The sequence below is a fragment of the Armigeres subalbatus genome, chromosome 3 (assembly GCF_024139115.2).
Source record: "Armigeres subalbatus isolate Guangzhou_Male chromosome 3, GZ_Asu_2, whole genome shotgun sequence".
Taxonomy (NCBI): domain Eukaryota; kingdom Metazoa; phylum Arthropoda; class Insecta; order Diptera; family Culicidae; genus Armigeres; species Armigeres subalbatus.
In genome coordinates, this window is record NC_085141.1 from 73346796 (window position 1) to 73363731 (window position 16936).

Consider the following 16936-nt stretch of genomic DNA (forward strand, 5'->3'; position numbering starts at 1 on the left):
AATTGCTTCAACTACTTACCTTTTTGAACGATTCTGTCATCCAACTTCTAGAATGACGGTGAGAGCGATGACCCATTTTGACCCCCTAGACCCATTGTCATTCCGATGGCGATAGTTAACCACCATTCTCAAGCTCATTTCAATGCAATCAAAAAATGTAGACTCTTGCTTATTAGCAGTCAAAACGAGTTAAATCATCGAATTTGTGTCAGGCTCAAATAGAGCAATGTGCTAGTTATAGATCAATACATTCACTTCTCTTAGCAGCTCACCAAAATGAATCGCATGTGCAATATTATTTGTTCCAGAATCAACTCTATAATTATTTGTATCAATGTTGTTCCATGAATAGAAGTTCAATCAACATTAGAAATAAAACTATAACTACACGTTGAATCATCAAACATGTTTAAAATAACAATAGCAACGATCAGGATTATAACAGACAATAACACCCCATAGCGTTGAACCATCCCCAAGAACTATCTATTAACAAATGCGTTATGATACTCAGATACCATGTCGAGACAGATTTGACAATGATCGAATGTTACATGACAAAAAACGACGCGCAACAGAGAGTACCCAGGAAACAGTTTGTTGAAGTTTGTACCCGGACAATAAAATGAAATCACGAGAAAGCAACCGTAGGTATCAAACGAATTACGATTATTTATTTCAGTCCTTAGAAAGAAAGCCGGCCCCCGTCCCCATCGTCGCTATCGTATGACCTCATCCAGCGGGAAGTACCGGAAGGATTCGTTGAAGATATCGGTGAACGCTACGCTGACGAGATCGTTGATTAGGGGTTTGATGAAGGGGAACCCTGGCTGCCACATCGTGTTGATGACGAAGTCCGCGATGGATTCTGCAATTGATTAGACTTTTGTTAGCTTATTCTGTTGTATTCATGGGATAATCGTTTTTTTGAAAATAGTTTATTTGAAGAAGTTTTTAATTATTTTACATGAAAAAATGATAAACCATATTAAATAAATAAAAGCTGCACGCAAAAAAAAGCTTTCATGAATTCGTGAACTAACGTGTTCACGGTGTATTTTCTCGTGAACAACAGTCACGGATTCGGGAATACAATCACGTTTTGTGGAACGTTCCGGAAAACGTGACTGATGTTCCCGAATCCATGAATTAAATCACGGTGTATTTTCGCTGGTTCACGAATTCGGGAACGCTTTTTTTGCGTGTGCAATCTTCTGACACTTTGGCATAATATTCTTTAGGTGTTTACATTGCTATAGAACTATTGAATCTATGTACATAAAAATGAATTTATGTGTGTCTGACCCTTATGGACTCGGAAATTACTGAACCGATCGGTGTGAAAATTTGTAGGGGAGACTGGGGAGACTTGATCCCTTTTTCTGATTACTGATGTATCACAGACAAAAATAAATGAACATACGCGATTTCCACACAGACTCTCTAAGAAATATAGTATTTAACTTTACTGATGTATGACAGTCCATAAATTATTGTTATTATTGATACACAATCGATTTTTTGCTGTCGATTCGATTGCTGTCAAAAATCGACTTTTAAAATATTCGGAGGAAATTGAAAATTCGGAGGAAAATCCAAGAACTTGCTTCGATGAAATTAGAAAGGTGCCCTCGATATTTTTAAAAAATATTTTTCCTTCAAAATACGAAGACTTTTCGAATTGCTGTGCGTATACATGCACTATTTTTGTTATTGAATTTGACAGCACATGTAATTTTGAAATTTGGGGAGACTTGATCCTCTTTCTATGATATCTACGCAATAAATATTTTTTCCTGTCAACCCTTCATCAAATCTGTCAAATCTACAAAAAATTGGAACCCCGAGAACAGATTTGTATTGTTTAGAATTTTTTGTATGGGTGACTAATGGGGGCCAAATTTTTGTATGTGTGACTAATGGGGGATCAAGTGTCCCCATATTGAAGCAATAGCTTTAAATCCAAATATCCTAAAACTTTGATGGAATGTTGGCATTTTCATCAGTACAGATCATTAAGCAAATTTATTGCTTTGTGCTGTGAAAAAACGAAAGCATTTGATTATAGTTATGAAAAGTTGTTCAAGATTAGCGTGACAAATGAAAAAAATCTTTAGAGACGTCAAAACATACAAACCGCCCTGCAGAATAAATAAGATTGTCAATCCAAAAAAAAACTCACCACATAAAGGTCGTTTATCTAGAGGATCTCTACTAAAAAATATGCTAAAACAAAACTACTTAAGTTCTCGATAAAACAGGGGTTGATCAAGTCTCCCCACCTTCCCCTACGCAGAGGTTTTTGGGGACGTGGAAGGTTCTAAAAATGGTTCGAGACTTCTCCCAGCTTTGAAAAGGGGGGCTCCCATACAAATAAAACATCAATTTATTTATGACTCGAGATCTAATCAGAGAATACATCAATTTCAGGCGAAACGAAGTTCGTCGGGTCTGCTAGTGTATAATAATTATGTTATTTATTTTTGTGGCAGCGAATAAGAATCTGAAGAGAGACCATTGTAAGAAGAAATATCAAGATGCGACAATATAAGTCGGTTTGATTTAAAAAGTTTTAGAATAAAGTCTTTTAATTTATCAGGTTTTCCAAACCAGATAACAATATAAGGATCACTTCTTAAAAAATATAAATCGAAATCAATTGACATGGAACTTTTATGCGAATTGAGCTGATCACTAAATTGAGGTCATGAGTGTATTTTTGGTGGGTACGAAAAATATATCTCATGATTTGGTCTCTTAATCTTCGCGTATAATGAATTTGCAAGCCGTCTCATGCATTTCACACATATAGAAAATACATTTCAAATTTGAAATATAGTCCTGTTTCGTGTGATAAAATACAAAAGCAGAAGTCGAACATCAAATCAAAGGCCGTTTCTTCTACCACAACATCATTATCGTTTAATCAATAGGGGAGGAACAGACCGCCAGCATCGAGAGAAAAAGTAGAATCATGGAAATTTCACACGGTGTGGTATAGGAAATGAAGTATATTTTTGTTATAAAACAAAAATTAAAGATGTTTCACAAAAAATCTTGGTTTAAGGCAGCGGTTCTCGGTTCTCAGTTCATTTTCTTGAGAGGTACCTCTTCAAACTTTTGCAATATTTGAGGTATCCCATTTTTTTGCTGTAACTGCAAATAAACGATAAGATATATGAAAAACGGACCTGATAGCTAATAGGATATATGCTGCCGCTAACCGCAAGTCAGTACCATATGACTCTTGAAAGGAGCCTTTTGAGTCTTCTTAAAGGATTCCTCCAAGCCTCTTGAAAGTAGGCTTCTGCACTTCTTGAAAAGGACGCTTCTGAGCCTCTTGATAGTAGTCTCCAAGCATTTTGACAGATTAATTCTGAGCCCCTTGAAGGACGTCCGAGTATCTTAAAGGAAGGCTTCCGAGCTTATTGAAAGACGGCTTCCGAGACACTTAATAGGAAGCTCATGAGCATTTTGAAAAAAAAAAAACTCTACTGACCCAAGTAACCAAAAGTTCCTTCAAGAGCACGGTTTTCGCTTAAGCAGCTCGATGAGCTGATTAAGCGGAAAACGTACTCTTAAAGGAACTTTTGGTTACTTGGGAAGCTTCTTGAAAGTAGTTTTCCAAGCTTCTTGAACGAAGAATTCAGAGCCTTTGAAGTGTAGCGTCCTATCTTCTTTCGAGCTACTCAAAAGCCATTTCTAAGCATCTATTAAGGTCTGAGGGAAGCTCTCTCGCGGTAGAGCGCTATTTTCGTACTAAAATGTCTATAACTCGGAATTGGGAACGAATTTCGCTTATCCCAACTGACAATCTCTTTGAAATTTATCAAGGAATGTTCCTACAAAATTTCATGGACCTACTATTTTATACTGAACTATTGTAGAACTGAAATTTTCGCTTCTCAGTACCTCTCTCCGATGATTTGAGGCACAAAGAAACCAAATTTCGCAAAACCCAACTGACAAAAGTTTTGAATTTTTCCAACGATCATTTTGATGTAGGTAATAAAAAGTATAAATTATAATAATAAATAATAATAAATAAATTTTGAAGGAAGCTCTTTTTACTTCAACCAAGTTTTGTAAATTCCATACAAAAGTTACCATTTCGGGAGAGCAGCCAACAGCATATTTTCTTCTGGTGCACGGCAGGAAAGGAGCGATGAGAGCGGTAGAAAGTCCGTCAACTTTGTATCTAGCGTGACAATAGAAAAAGCGTATTCCTATTTGTAAACACGAGGATACCAAATATATAAATTGAAATCAAATATAGGAATTTGATGAGATAAACAATCGAAAATAAATAAAACAAATAAGACAAATAGAACAAATAAGCAAAATAAAAGAAATAAGACAAATAAAGCGAATAAGACAAATGGGACAATAAGATGAACAAGACAAATTCCTACGGAAGTCCCTCCAGGTATTCCTCCAGAAGTTCCTCCGGGAATCCCTCCGGAAGTTCCTCCGGGAATACCTCCAGGAAATCCTCCAGAAGTTCCTCCAGAAATTCCTCCTGAAGTTCCTCCAGTAATTTCTCCGGAAGTTTCTACAAAAATTCCTCTGGAAGTTCCTCCAGGAGTTCCTTCGGAAGTTCCTCCAGGAATACCTTCAGAAGTTCTTCCAGGAATTTCTTCGGAAGTTTCTCCAGGAATTTCTCCGCAAGTTTATCTTCTTCCGGAAGATCCTCCGGAAATTCTTTAAGAGGTCACTGCAGATTTTTTTTTCGGAAGTTCTTCCAGGAATTCCTTCAGAAGTTCCTCCAGAAATTCTTTCGGAAGATCCTTCAGAAATTCTTCCGGAAGTTACTGCAGAAATTCCTTGGGAAGTTTATCCAGAAATTCCTTTAGAAGTTTCTCCAGGAATTCCTTCGGAAGTTTCTCCAGGAATTCCTTCGGAAGTTTCTCCACAAATTCCTTCGGAAGTTTCTCCAGGAATTCCTCCGGAAGTTTCTCCAGACATTCCTTCGGAAGTTCCTCCAGGAATTCCTTCGGAAATTCCTTCGGAAGTTCCTCCAGGAATTCCTTCAGAATTTTCTCCAGGAATTCCTTCGGAAGTTCCTCCAGGAATTCCTTCGAAGTCTCCTCCAGAAATTCTTCCGGAAGTTACTGCAGAAACTTCTTCGGAAGTTTCTCCAGGAATTCCTTCGAAAGTTTCTCCAGGAATTATTTCGGAAGTTTCTCCAGAAATTCCTTCGGAAATTTCTCCAGAAATTCTTTTGGAATTTTCTCTGAGAATTCCTTCGGAAGCTTCCCCAGGAAATCCATCGGAAGTTTCTCCAGGAATTCCTTCGGAAGTTCCTCCAGGAATTCTTTCGGAAGTTACTGCAGAAAGTTTCCCCAGGAAATCCATCGGAAGTTTCTCCAGGAATTCCTTCGGAAGTTCCTCCAGGAATTCTTTCGGAAGTTACTGCAGAAATTCCTTCGGAAGTTCTTCCAGGAATTCCTTCAGAAGTTCCTCCAGAAATTCTTTCGGTAGATCCTCCAGAAATTCTTCCGGAAGTTACTGCAGAAATTCCTTCGGAAGTTTTTCCAGAAATTCCTTCAGAAGTTTCTCCAGGAATTCCTTCGGAAGTTTCTCCAGGAATTTCTTCAGAAGTTCCTCCAGGAATTCCTCCGGAAGTTCCTCCAGGAATTCCTCCGGAAGTTCCTCCAGGAATTCCTCCGGAAGTTCCTCCAGGAATTCATTCGGAAGTTCCTCCAGGAATTCCTTCAGAAGTTCCTCCAGGAATTACTTCAGAATTTTCTCCAGAAATTCCTTCGGAAGTTCCTCCAGGAATTCTTTCGGAAGTTACAGCAGAAATTCCTTCGGAAGTTCTTCCAGGAATTCCTTCAGAAGTTCCTACAGAAATTCTTTTGGTAGATCCTCCAGAAATTCTTCCGGAAGTTCCTTCGGGAATTCCTCCGGAAGTTCCTTCGGGAATTCCTCCGGAAGTTCCTTCGGGAATTCCTCCGGAAGTTCCTTCGGGAATTCCTCCGGAAGTTCCTTCGGGAATTCCTCCGGAAGTTCCTTCGGGAATTCCTCCGGAAATTCCTTCGGGAATTCCTCCGGAAGTTCCTTCGGGAATTCCTCCGGAAGTTCCTTCGGGAATTCCTCCGGAAGTTCCTTCGGGAATTCCTCCGGAAGTTCCTTCGGGAATTCCTCCGGAAGTTCCTTCGGGAATTCCTCCGGAAGTTCCTTCGGGAATTCCTCCGGAAGTTCCTTCGGGAATTCCTCCGGAAGTTCCTTCGGAATTCCTCCGGAAGTTCCTTCGGGAATTCCTCCGGAAGTTCCTTCGGGAATTCCTCCGGAAGTTCCTTCGGGAATTCCTCCCGAAGTTCCTTCGGGAATTCCTCCGGAAGTTCCTTCGGGAATTCCTCCGGAAGTTCCTTCGGGAATTCCTCCGGAAGTTCCTTCATGAATTCCTCCGGAAGTTCCTTCATGAATTCCTCCGGAAGTTCCTTCATGAATTCCTCCGGAAGTTCCTTCGGGAATTCCTCCGGAAGTTCCTTCGGGAATTCCTCCGGAAGTTCCTTCGGGAATTCCTCCGGAAGTTTCTTCGAGAATTCCTCCGGAAGTTCCTTCGGGAATTCCTCCGGAAGTTCATTCGGGAATTCTTCCGGAAGTTCCTTCAGAATTCCTCCGGAAGTTCCTTCGAATTCCTCCGAAGTTCCTTCGGAATTCCTCCGGAAGTTCCTTCGAATTCCTCCGAAGTTCCTTCGGGAATTCCTCCGGAAGTTCCTTCGAATTCCTCCGGAAGTTCTTTCGGAATTCCTCCGAAGTTCCTTCAGGAATTCCTCCGGAAGTTCCTTCGGAATTCCTCCGAAGTTCCTTCGGGAATTCCTCCGGAAGTTCCTTCGAATTCCTCCGGAAGTTCCTTCTGGAATTCCTCCGGAAGTTCCTTCGAATTCCTCCGAAGTTCCTTCGGGAATTCCTCCGGAAGTTCCTTCGAATTCCTCCGGAAGTTCCTTCGAATTCCTCCGGAAGTTCCTTCGAATTCTCCGGAAGTTCCTTCGGGAATTACTCCGGAAGTTCCTTCGAATTCCTCCGGAAGTTCCTTCGAATTCATCCGGAAGTTCCTTCGAATTCCTCCGGAAGTTCCTTCGGGAATTCCTCCGGAAGTTCCTTCGGGAATTCCTCCGGAAGTTCCTTCGGGAATTCCTCCGGAAGTTCCTTCGGGAATTCCTCCGGAAGTTCCTTCGGGAATTCCTCCGAAAGTTCCTTCGGGAATTCCTCCGGAAGTTCCTTCGGGAATTCCTCCGGAAGTTCCTTCGGGAATTCCTCCGGAAGGTACTTCGGGAATTCGTCCGGAAGATACTTCGGGAATTCCTCCGGAAGATACTTCGGGAATTCCTCCGGAAGATGCTTCGGGAATTTCTCCAGAAGTTTCTTCGGGAATTTCTGAAGGTATATATTCCTGGAGGAACTTCCGAAGGAAATCCTGGAGGAACTTTCATAGGAATTCCTAGAGGAACTTCCGGAGGAATGCCTGGAGGAACTTTCGGAGGAATGCCTGGAGGAACTTCCGGAGGAATGCCTGGAGGAACTTTCGGAGGAATGCCTGGAGGAACTTTCGGAGGAACTCCTGGAGGAACTTCTTGAGGAATTCCTGGAGGAACTTCCGAAAGAATTCCTGGAGGAACTTCCGAAGGAATTCCTGGAGGAACTTCCGAAAGAATTCCTGGAGGAACTTCCGAAGGAATTCCTGGAGGAACTTCCGAAGGAGTTCCTGGAATAACTTCCAAAGGAATTCCTGCAGGAACTTCTGAATGAATTCCTGGAGGAACTTCGGAAGGAATTCCTGGAGGAACTTCTGAAAGAATTCCTGGAGGAGCTTCTGAAAGAATTCTTGGAGGAACTTCTGAAAGAATTCCTGGAGGAACTTTCGAAGACAATTCCTGGAGGAATTTCCGAAGGAATTGCTGGAGGAATTTCCGAACGAATCCCTGGATGAACTTCCGAAGGAATTTCTGGAGAAACTTACTTTATTTTTCTTCTTAGTCTTATCTATCTTATTTGTTTAATTTGTCTTATTTGTCTTATTTGTCTTATTTGTCTTATTTGTCTTATTTGTCTTATTTGTCCTATTTGTCTCATTTGTCTTATTTGTCTTATTTGTCTTATTTGTCTTATTTGTCTTATTTGTCTTATTTGTCTTATTTGTCTTATTTGTCTTATTTGTCTTATTTGTCTTATTTGTCTTATTTGTCTTATTTGTCTTATTTGTCTTATTTGTCTTATTTGTCTTATTTGTCTTATTTGTCTTATTTGTCTTATTTGTCTTATTTGTCTTATTTGTGTTATTTGTCTTATTTGTCTTATTTGTCTTATTTGTCTTATTTGTCTTATTTTTCTTATTTGTCTTATTTGTCTTATTTGTCTTATTTGTCTTATTTGTCTCATTTGTCTTATTTGTCTTATTTTTCTTATTTTTCTTATTTTTCTTATTTGTCTTATTTGTCTTATTTGTCTTATTTGCCTTATTTGTCTTATTTGTCTTATTTGTCTTACTTACATCAACACCGCTGTTATTATTCAAATACTTTTCAAAGCTTGTGTGGAAACTTTGTACAGAAATCCTAACACGATATTTTCTAATGTTGTTCTAGAAACGGCTCATGTTTTCATTTTCCAAAACTAGCTGGAGTTTGTTTATTTCGATTTCCTCATTGCGTGATTGATCGGCGCTGCTGCTGTTCTCTCGCCGAACCACTGCATGAGTGATAAATTTCTTCCCATTGTTGCCAATTCCTTTGGTTCTCCGTTTACGGCAAATTCTAAAGCAATTGTAAACTGCATAATGATGAAATAATTGTGGCGACACTGACAGCGTCATTCTGGCGGGCTGAATTGGGCAATTTTCTCTCAGAGAGTGCTACCACGTGCTTTTTTAACGGAAAACCCTTCCCTCAGACCTTAAGGACGCGTCTAAGCCTCTTGGAAATAATCTTGCAAGATTCTTGAAAGAAAAATTCCGAGCCTCCTGAAAGGGCTTTCAATGCTTTCGAAGAGCATAGAATGATGCTTCTTATTATATTGCAACGAAGCAAATAAGCTACTCGGAAAAAAGCCTTCATGTCTCTTAAATGGAAGCTTCCGTACCGTAAGACTTTAGATTTTAGTTCAGAAGCATATTCTTACTAAATTAATGATTTCGTGTGTGTTACTTCTACGTGAAGTTGAACGATTTACAATGATATGGAAATGCTAATATCATCTTCCAAACTTGGACGTACATGTTCATGATAGCATTAGAGGCACACTGATATTCTTCCTCCCCTTAGGATACGGGAGCAGGCATGAAGGAAGGTCGTGCGATATGTGCCATCACAAATATTGCCCTCCGCCTGCTTTCAAATCGACTTCTATAAAAAAAACATTCTTCATGTCTGCCGTATCCTAACGGAACTATCAATTCTATACTTTCGCCTCTAATGCTATCATGAACATGTACGTCCAAGTTTGGAAGATGATATTAGCATTTCCATATCATAGCATATTCTTAGTATAATATTTAACATTTTGTTTCGAATAGGTAGATTGCATTGAATATTTTTGAAATTTATTCATTATACATTTTTTTCCTTTTGATTTTTTTGTTGTCGCACAGCCCTTCATACACTCTGCTAGTTGCGGAGGGCAGCCCTCGATAGCCTTAATAGGGTTGACTGATCGTCATGCATATTATGTACAAGTCTTGTACTACAAGATGAAGTATTGGAATAAAAATAACTACACAATTATTAAAACTTTATCAATAAATTTTGATTGGATTTGTAATACATTCGCCGTTACGCATTGTTGTCCGAGGTATTTACCCCCTATGCCCAGCGAAGGTATCCCTAGGGTACATGTACCCCAGGTTGAGAACCGCTGGTTTAGGGGTTACAATTTACAAAGCGCACAAAATAGAGATGAGATCTCAATTCATTTTTTACTAGCTGTTAATAATTAGATTGTTGAATTTCTAGCCCCTCAAATTAAAAATTGTTTGACAGTAGTTATTTTATTAGACATTTTAATTCTCATATCGTTTATCATCCCATGTCAAGTTTCCATGATTCTACTTTTTTTCTAGATTTTTCCAGGTAGCAGCACTGATGAAGCAGCCACCCCTATATCCACATAAAGGGCGACAAGACGATAAAAAAGAAGTGTTCTATGTATAGCTATAGCAAACCAGAGTCATGTACGTAAGAGTAACGACATGTGCCGCATTTGACAGGTCTCCTGCTCGTTTGGAGTACGATTTCGCATGGCAATGACAGATGAATTTTCTTGTCATAAGACGAGTTTGCACCTTCCTATTTGATTCCACCACTTGATTGTACCTAGGCAAATACGTATTTCGACCTCAACAGTAAGGTCGTCTTCAGTGTCTCGTACTTGAATCGACCAAGTCGACTTATGACAAGTGAAGATATTTCACTAAAAAGCTCAAAATAATTTTCTTAACACTACTATACCCTAGTTTGCTTACCAATCAACTTCGCTCCGTGAAACAGATCGGAGATGTGCAGCTTCATGTCTCCGATCTTGTCAATTTCCACTCGCACCTTCAACAGCTCACCCTGTTTGCCCAGCCGGGTAACTGTCGTCGTTTGGCTGTAATCGTACAGCGTCAAGTTCCAGATACCTTTCACCAGCCTCGACTGACCGAGCATTTTCGACTGGAAGCTGTAATGGCCATCCAGGGACTTCTCCGGAAAGTACTGCGAGTAGATTATGCGGTTGTTTTTGTAGTCCGTCCGGTACTTGGTGACCTCCGAATCGGTCCAGCCGTACTCGGACACGTTCAACAGCTGAAGATGGTAACCGGCCAGACCGTCCCGATCACCTCGGTACTGCTCCACCAAGGATGCCTTGTGTGGGTCGAACGGAGCGACGTTGTACTCCGGGAGACCTTGAAGTAAGCAGTTGCTGATGGGTACTGCACGTGAGACAATTTGGGAACGTACATACCTGTTTTAAACCAAGGCCGCACAGCATTGAATGCCTTTTTAATACAGGGGTCGAAATTTGGCTTTCCCCATCGACAATTTTCAAATAATCGAAACACGTCATGCTGGGCTGTCGCAGGATGGCTGGATAACGTTGTTATAGCTAGAACTATACTAAAGATGGTATGCCTCATGGTAGCTTTGGAATCGTTGATCTGAGGAAACTGTAATTATAGAAGGAAAATATTATTTTCTGTTTTATTCATGCCTTTCTTGGTAATTCATCCTATTAAACATTTAATGTTGTACATGAAATTCAATCGAACGTGATAATATTGTAATCGTTTCATTCATTCTCTGTGCTGCACTTTTTATATCATTGCCAGCAAAACAACTATCTATCTTGCAATCAGTTTACACGAAAAGAGTGGAACCGCAACCTGATTCGAAGGTCGTCTGCAGCGCATGGTTCGGAGTCAAGTTTTACTCCTTCGTGAAGCAATGCTAAGTTCGCCACTGTGAGTTGGAGGTATTGAACCTCTACCTTTCCAAGCGTACACACAAGATGAATTTTGTTCTCCGAAAAAAGACCGGTAAGTTTGCTAACAGATTCGATCGTGGCTATTGCTGATGTTTCAGCGCAGAGTCCGAGAATCCCCCCTCGATTGAACCGCGCTCGTGCCAATGTTGGAGCTATGCTATTTGCTATTTGCACAACAAACTTGCTCACATTTGGCTTACCAGTCGATGATCATCTGTACTCGGTCATAGGTGCAGCTGTGTGCCTACAGGTGCTACACGGATTCAGATGCTTGGTATAAAGCATATATGGTGCTGGAATGGTTTTTGGCTCCATAATTTCCGTATAGACGTGTGCCCATAAACAACCAGTGCAGCATATACAAACTATAGCATAACATTCTTATCCGGCGGCGTTTGGCTCCCAGATGACAAGCAAATAAACATTAGATAACTGATCAATGCATCCAATGTGCACAGTCATGATCTTGGGAACTCTTCCCTATATTTTCTCGCCAAGCTAATAGTATGAAAGTATTAACGAATACAAGGCTGTAATCTGGATGATTGGATGATTTGACTTTTTTTTATCTAACCAATATTCTCGCATCTAGGAGATGTATTTTACAACATCATGTTTAATATGGTCCAGGTTGAAGGAATATAAAGTCATGATGTCAAGCTAGATAATAAAACATTGGCTTGCATACCGGTTAGTTTTCTGCGCCCCATGTTGCAATCGCACTCAACGTGCTCGCGGGTAGCGAGGGGCAGTCATGCGGTATGCTTTATAGCGGTGTCATGAGAGCAGGGAAAACGAAGCAAAACCTAACTTTGACTTCGCGCGCAACTTTGCTTTGGACCGTTCCGACCGTGACCTTGTACCTTGAGTGGCATTAAATTAAAATGTAGTTTAATGACGCTGGGCGAAATCTTTTGCCGGGTGCTGAAGAAATCTAGTTTGAATATGTTATGAAAACTCATATGTGAATATGTACGTTATGTGGAAGATATTGATTTGAAAAATGTATTGGAGGTAACCACTTTCCCTTCGATGGGACTCGAACCCATGACCCTACAGTACGCTAGACTGGTGCTTTAATTCAACTAAGCTACGAAGGACCTCCGTCGGCCTTTCGCAACCTAGTGGCTACTGAACGAGCTCGAGATTCCCAAATTGGACGCATAGTCAAATCACTCGCAATCCATTTATCAAGCCGATACTTCCACATGTGTATTGTACACGTCCACATTAGAGGAGCGTGAGTATTTAGAATGTCTGGCGGCTATACACATTCTTCATCAGCAACGGTACTGATCAAGTGAGGTTGCAAGCTATTTGCCAGTCGGTCGTCAAGCTCAGACCTGACCGCATTGCGTAGGCAAGAGCACGCAACTCAAGTTCAGTTCAATCAAAGGTAATTGCCTATTTCCGGGGATTAAACCACCTGACTTGGACGTTAATTTACAATGTTATGAAAACTCATATGTGAATATGTACGTTATGTGGAAGATATTGATTTGAAAAATGTATTGGAGGTAACCACTTTCCCTTCGATGGGACTCGAACCCATGACCCTACAGTACGCTAGACTGGTGCTTTAACCAACTAAGCTACGAAGGACCTCCGTCGGCCTTCGCAACCTAGTGGCTACTGAACGAGCTCGAGATTCCCAAATTGGACGCATAGTCAAATCACTCGCAATCCATTTATCAAGCCGATACTTCCACATGTATATTGTACACGTCCACATTAGAGGAGCGTGAGTATTTAGAATGTCTGGCGGCTATACACATTCTTCATCAGCAACGGTACTGATCAAGTGAGGTTGTGTAAGCTATTTGCCAGTCGGTCGTCAAGCTCAGACCCGACCGCATTGCGTAGGCAAGAGCACGCAACTCAAGTTCAGTTCAATCAAAGTTGATTGCCTATTTCCGGGGATTAAACCACCTGACTTGGACGTTAATTTACAATGTTATGAAAACTCATATGTGAATATGTACGTTATGTGGAAGATATTGATTTGGAAAATGTATTGAGGTAACCACTTTCCCTTCGATGGGACTCGAACCCATGACCCTACAGTACGCTAGACTGGTGCTTTAACCAACTAAGCTACGAAGGACCTCCGTCGGCCTTCGCAACCTAGTGGCTACTGAACGAGCTCGAGATTCCCAAATTGGACGCATAGTCAAATCACTCGCAATCCATTTATCAAGCCGATACTTCCACATGTGTATTGTACACGTCCACATTAGAGGAGCGTGAGTATTTAGAATGTCTGGCGGCTATACACATTCTTCATCAGCAACGGTACTGATCAAGTGAGGTTGTGTAAGCTTATTTGCCAGTCGGTCGTCAAGCTCAGACCTGACCGCATTGCGTAGGCAAGAGCACGCAACTCAAGTTCAGTTCAATCAAAGGTAATTGCCTATTTCCGGGGATTAAACCACCCGACTTGGACGTTAATTTACAATGTTATGAAAACTCATATGTGAATATGTACGTTATGTGGAAGATATTGATTTGAAAAATGTATTGAGGTAACCACTTTCCCTTCGATGGGACTCGAACCCATGACCCTACAGTACGCTAGACTGGTGCTTTAACCAACTAAGCTACGAAGGACCTCCGTCGGCCTTCGCAACCTAGTGGCTACTGAACGAGCTCGAGATTCCCAAATTGGACGCATAGTCAAATCACTCGCAATCCATTTATCAAGCCGATACTTCCACATGTGTATTGTACACGTCCACATTAGAGGAGCGTGAGTATTTAGAATGTCTGGCGGCTATACACATTCTTCATCAGCAACGGTACTGATCAAGTGAGGTTGTGTAAGCTATTTGCCAGTCGGTCGTCAAGCTCAGACCCGACCGCATTGCGTAGGCAAGAGCACGCAACTCAAGTTCAGTTCAATCAAAGGTAATTGCCTATTTCCGGGGATTAAACCACCCGACTTGGACGTTAATTTACAATGTTATGAAAACTCATATGTGAATATGTACGTTATGTGGAAGATATTGATTTGAAAAATGTATTGAGGTAACCACTTTCCCTTCGATGGGACTCGAACCCATGACCCTACAGTACGCTAGACTGGTGCTTTAACCAACTAAGCTACGAAGGACCTCCGTCGGCCTTCGCAACCTAGTGGCTACTGAACGAGCTCGAGATTCCCAAATTGGACGCATAGTCAAATCACTCGCAATCCATTTATCAAGCCGATACTTCCACATGTGTATTGTACACGTCCACATTAGAGGAGCGTGAGTATTTAGAATGTCTGGCGGCTATACACATTCTTCATCAGCAACCACGGTATACAGAAAACAAGGTAGACTCGTTAGAAAAATGACACTTCGAATGTGACGCATATTTTATCGCCACATGTTGGAGTACAAAAGTAAGCATGCTGCGACCGTATAGCATCGTCTCGGTCTAGCTTGTGGGAAGATAGCAGTGACGTCACATGTTTACATTCAAACTGAATGTTTACATACGTGATGAGCCTGCCTTGTTTTTTGTATGCCGTGATCAGCAACGGTACTGATCAAGTGAGGTTGTGTAAGCTATTTGCCAGTCGGTCGTCAAGCTCAGACCCGACCGCATTGCGTAGGCAAGAGCACGCAACTCAAGTTCAGTTAATCAGTAATTGTTTCATTTGGAACCATTGATCAATGTTACTGAATTTAATTACGTTATTTTCATCAGCAACGGTCTTGATCTCACTTGATCAGTACCGTTGCTGATGAAGAATGCATAGCCGCCAGACATTCTAAATACTCACGCTCCTCTAATGTGAACGTGTACTATACACATGTGGAAGTGTTGGCTTGAGAAATGGATTGCGAGTGATTTGACTATGCGTCCAATTTGGGAATCTCGAACTCGTTCAGTAGCCACTAGGTTGCGAAGGCCGACGGAGGTCCTTCGTAGCGTAGTTGGTTGAAGCACCAGTCTAGCGTACTTTAGGGTCATGGGTTCGAGTCCCATCGAAGGGAAAATGGTTACCTCCAATACATTTTCCAAATCCAAATCAAATCTTCCACATAACGTACATATTCATATATGAGTTTTCATAACATTGTAAATTAACGTCCAAGTCGGGTGGTTTAATCCCCGGAAATAGGCAATTACCTTTGATTGAACTAGTTTGAATATGTTTTATTTGGATAGTTTACGAAATTATAATAGCATAAGCATATGCCAATGTTATAAAACGAGAGCGAACGAGTATCTACACCCAACCAGCGGATGGTAGATTTTAATACAGTTCTGCATAAGAACCTTTCAGAAACTGTATAATAATTTCACATATACAATTTTGAAAGATTTTAATACAATTGTTGAATTGAAATTATACAGATTTGTATTATTTTAATACAATATTTGTATAAAAAGCTTACAGAATTGTATATGCCAAGATTTTATTCAATAATTGTCAGATTTGTTTTTTTGTTTGTACACCGACTAGATTAGGGTACGACTTTAAGACAGTGTATTAATATAATGCCCTCCTTAGCCGTGCGGTAAAACGCGCGGTTACAAAGCAAGACCATGCTGAGGGTGGCTGGGTTCGATTCCCGGTGCCGGTCTAGGATTGGAAATTGTCTCGACTTCACTGTGCATAAAAATATCATCGTGTTAGCCTCATGTCAGAGCTTAAAATATTCATCTTCATGAAGCAACTTCAGTCCGAATTTTGACAAACATCGCATGAATATTCAAGACATAGAATGACATGACTACTACTCCACCAACTCATTCATTCGGCTGTCACTGAGTGTGCTCACTATGTGCAGAAAAAAGCATAATTAGCATTGTTTATGTTGATGTTTACCGTTGAAAGTGCCTCGCGGATGAAAGTCGGATGCAGCTCTATGTAATAAATTACTTTACTCATTTGAAACGTGTTCAGATTTCAGATAATTTATCAATTTGTAAAATGTGCATAAATATTCAATGACTAATAATCAACTGAATATTGACAGTCCAGAGCCGACTATGAATGTTTCTGGAAGTGAGCTGACAAGTGAAGAAAGGTGGGCTTCAACAAAAAATTTCGATTATTTTACACTCTGCTCATGATATACGAATGCAAAAATGGTAACCTGGCTTAGAAACCTCGCAGTTAATAACTGTGTAAAGTGCTCAATGAACACTAAGCTGCGAGGCGGCTCTGTCCCAGTGTGGGGATGTAATGCCAATAAGAAGAAGAAGAAGATTAATATAATGCACCTTAAGTCTATTAAGTACTAGTCGACCCGGCAGACGTTGTCCTGCATAGTAGGCGAAAATACACGTTCTGTTCTACTCATGCAAAATGTTCATACGAATATCAAATTTAGTTTTCACGATTTACTCAACCTTACTCGTGATTTCTGTATCAGGAAATATCATATAAACCCGTCGGAAACTATAACGAACATATCTGCTGTAGGAATGAAGAAAATCCATCCAGCCGTTTTCGAGTTATGCGGATCCGAACACA

The 16936-nt window shown here is 40.7% G+C and overlaps 1 protein-coding gene across 4 annotated transcripts in view; it reads right to left on the bottom strand.

The window, feature by feature from the left end:
- Window positions 1–648: 648 nt before the first annotated feature.
- LOC134220069 (uncharacterized) overlaps window positions 649–16936 on the bottom strand; it is a 29292-nt gene continuing 13004 nt past the window's right edge. For 3 of the 4 annotated variants that reach the window (XM_062699020.1, XM_062699024.1, XM_062699021.1), the window contains exons 2-4: window positions 10945–11146; window positions 10463–10885; window positions 649–868 (exon numbers count right to left, since the gene is read on the bottom strand). In XM_062699020.1, coding sequence (XP_062555004.1) covers window positions 720–868; window positions 10463–10885; window positions 10945–11116 — 744 coding nt within the window. In that variant the 5' untranslated portion in view covers window positions 11117–11146 and the 3' untranslated portion in view covers window positions 649–719. The remainder of the gene's footprint in view (window positions 869–10462; window positions 10886–10944; window positions 11147–16936) is intronic. The other variant, XM_062699023.1, reaches the window with a different exon arrangement.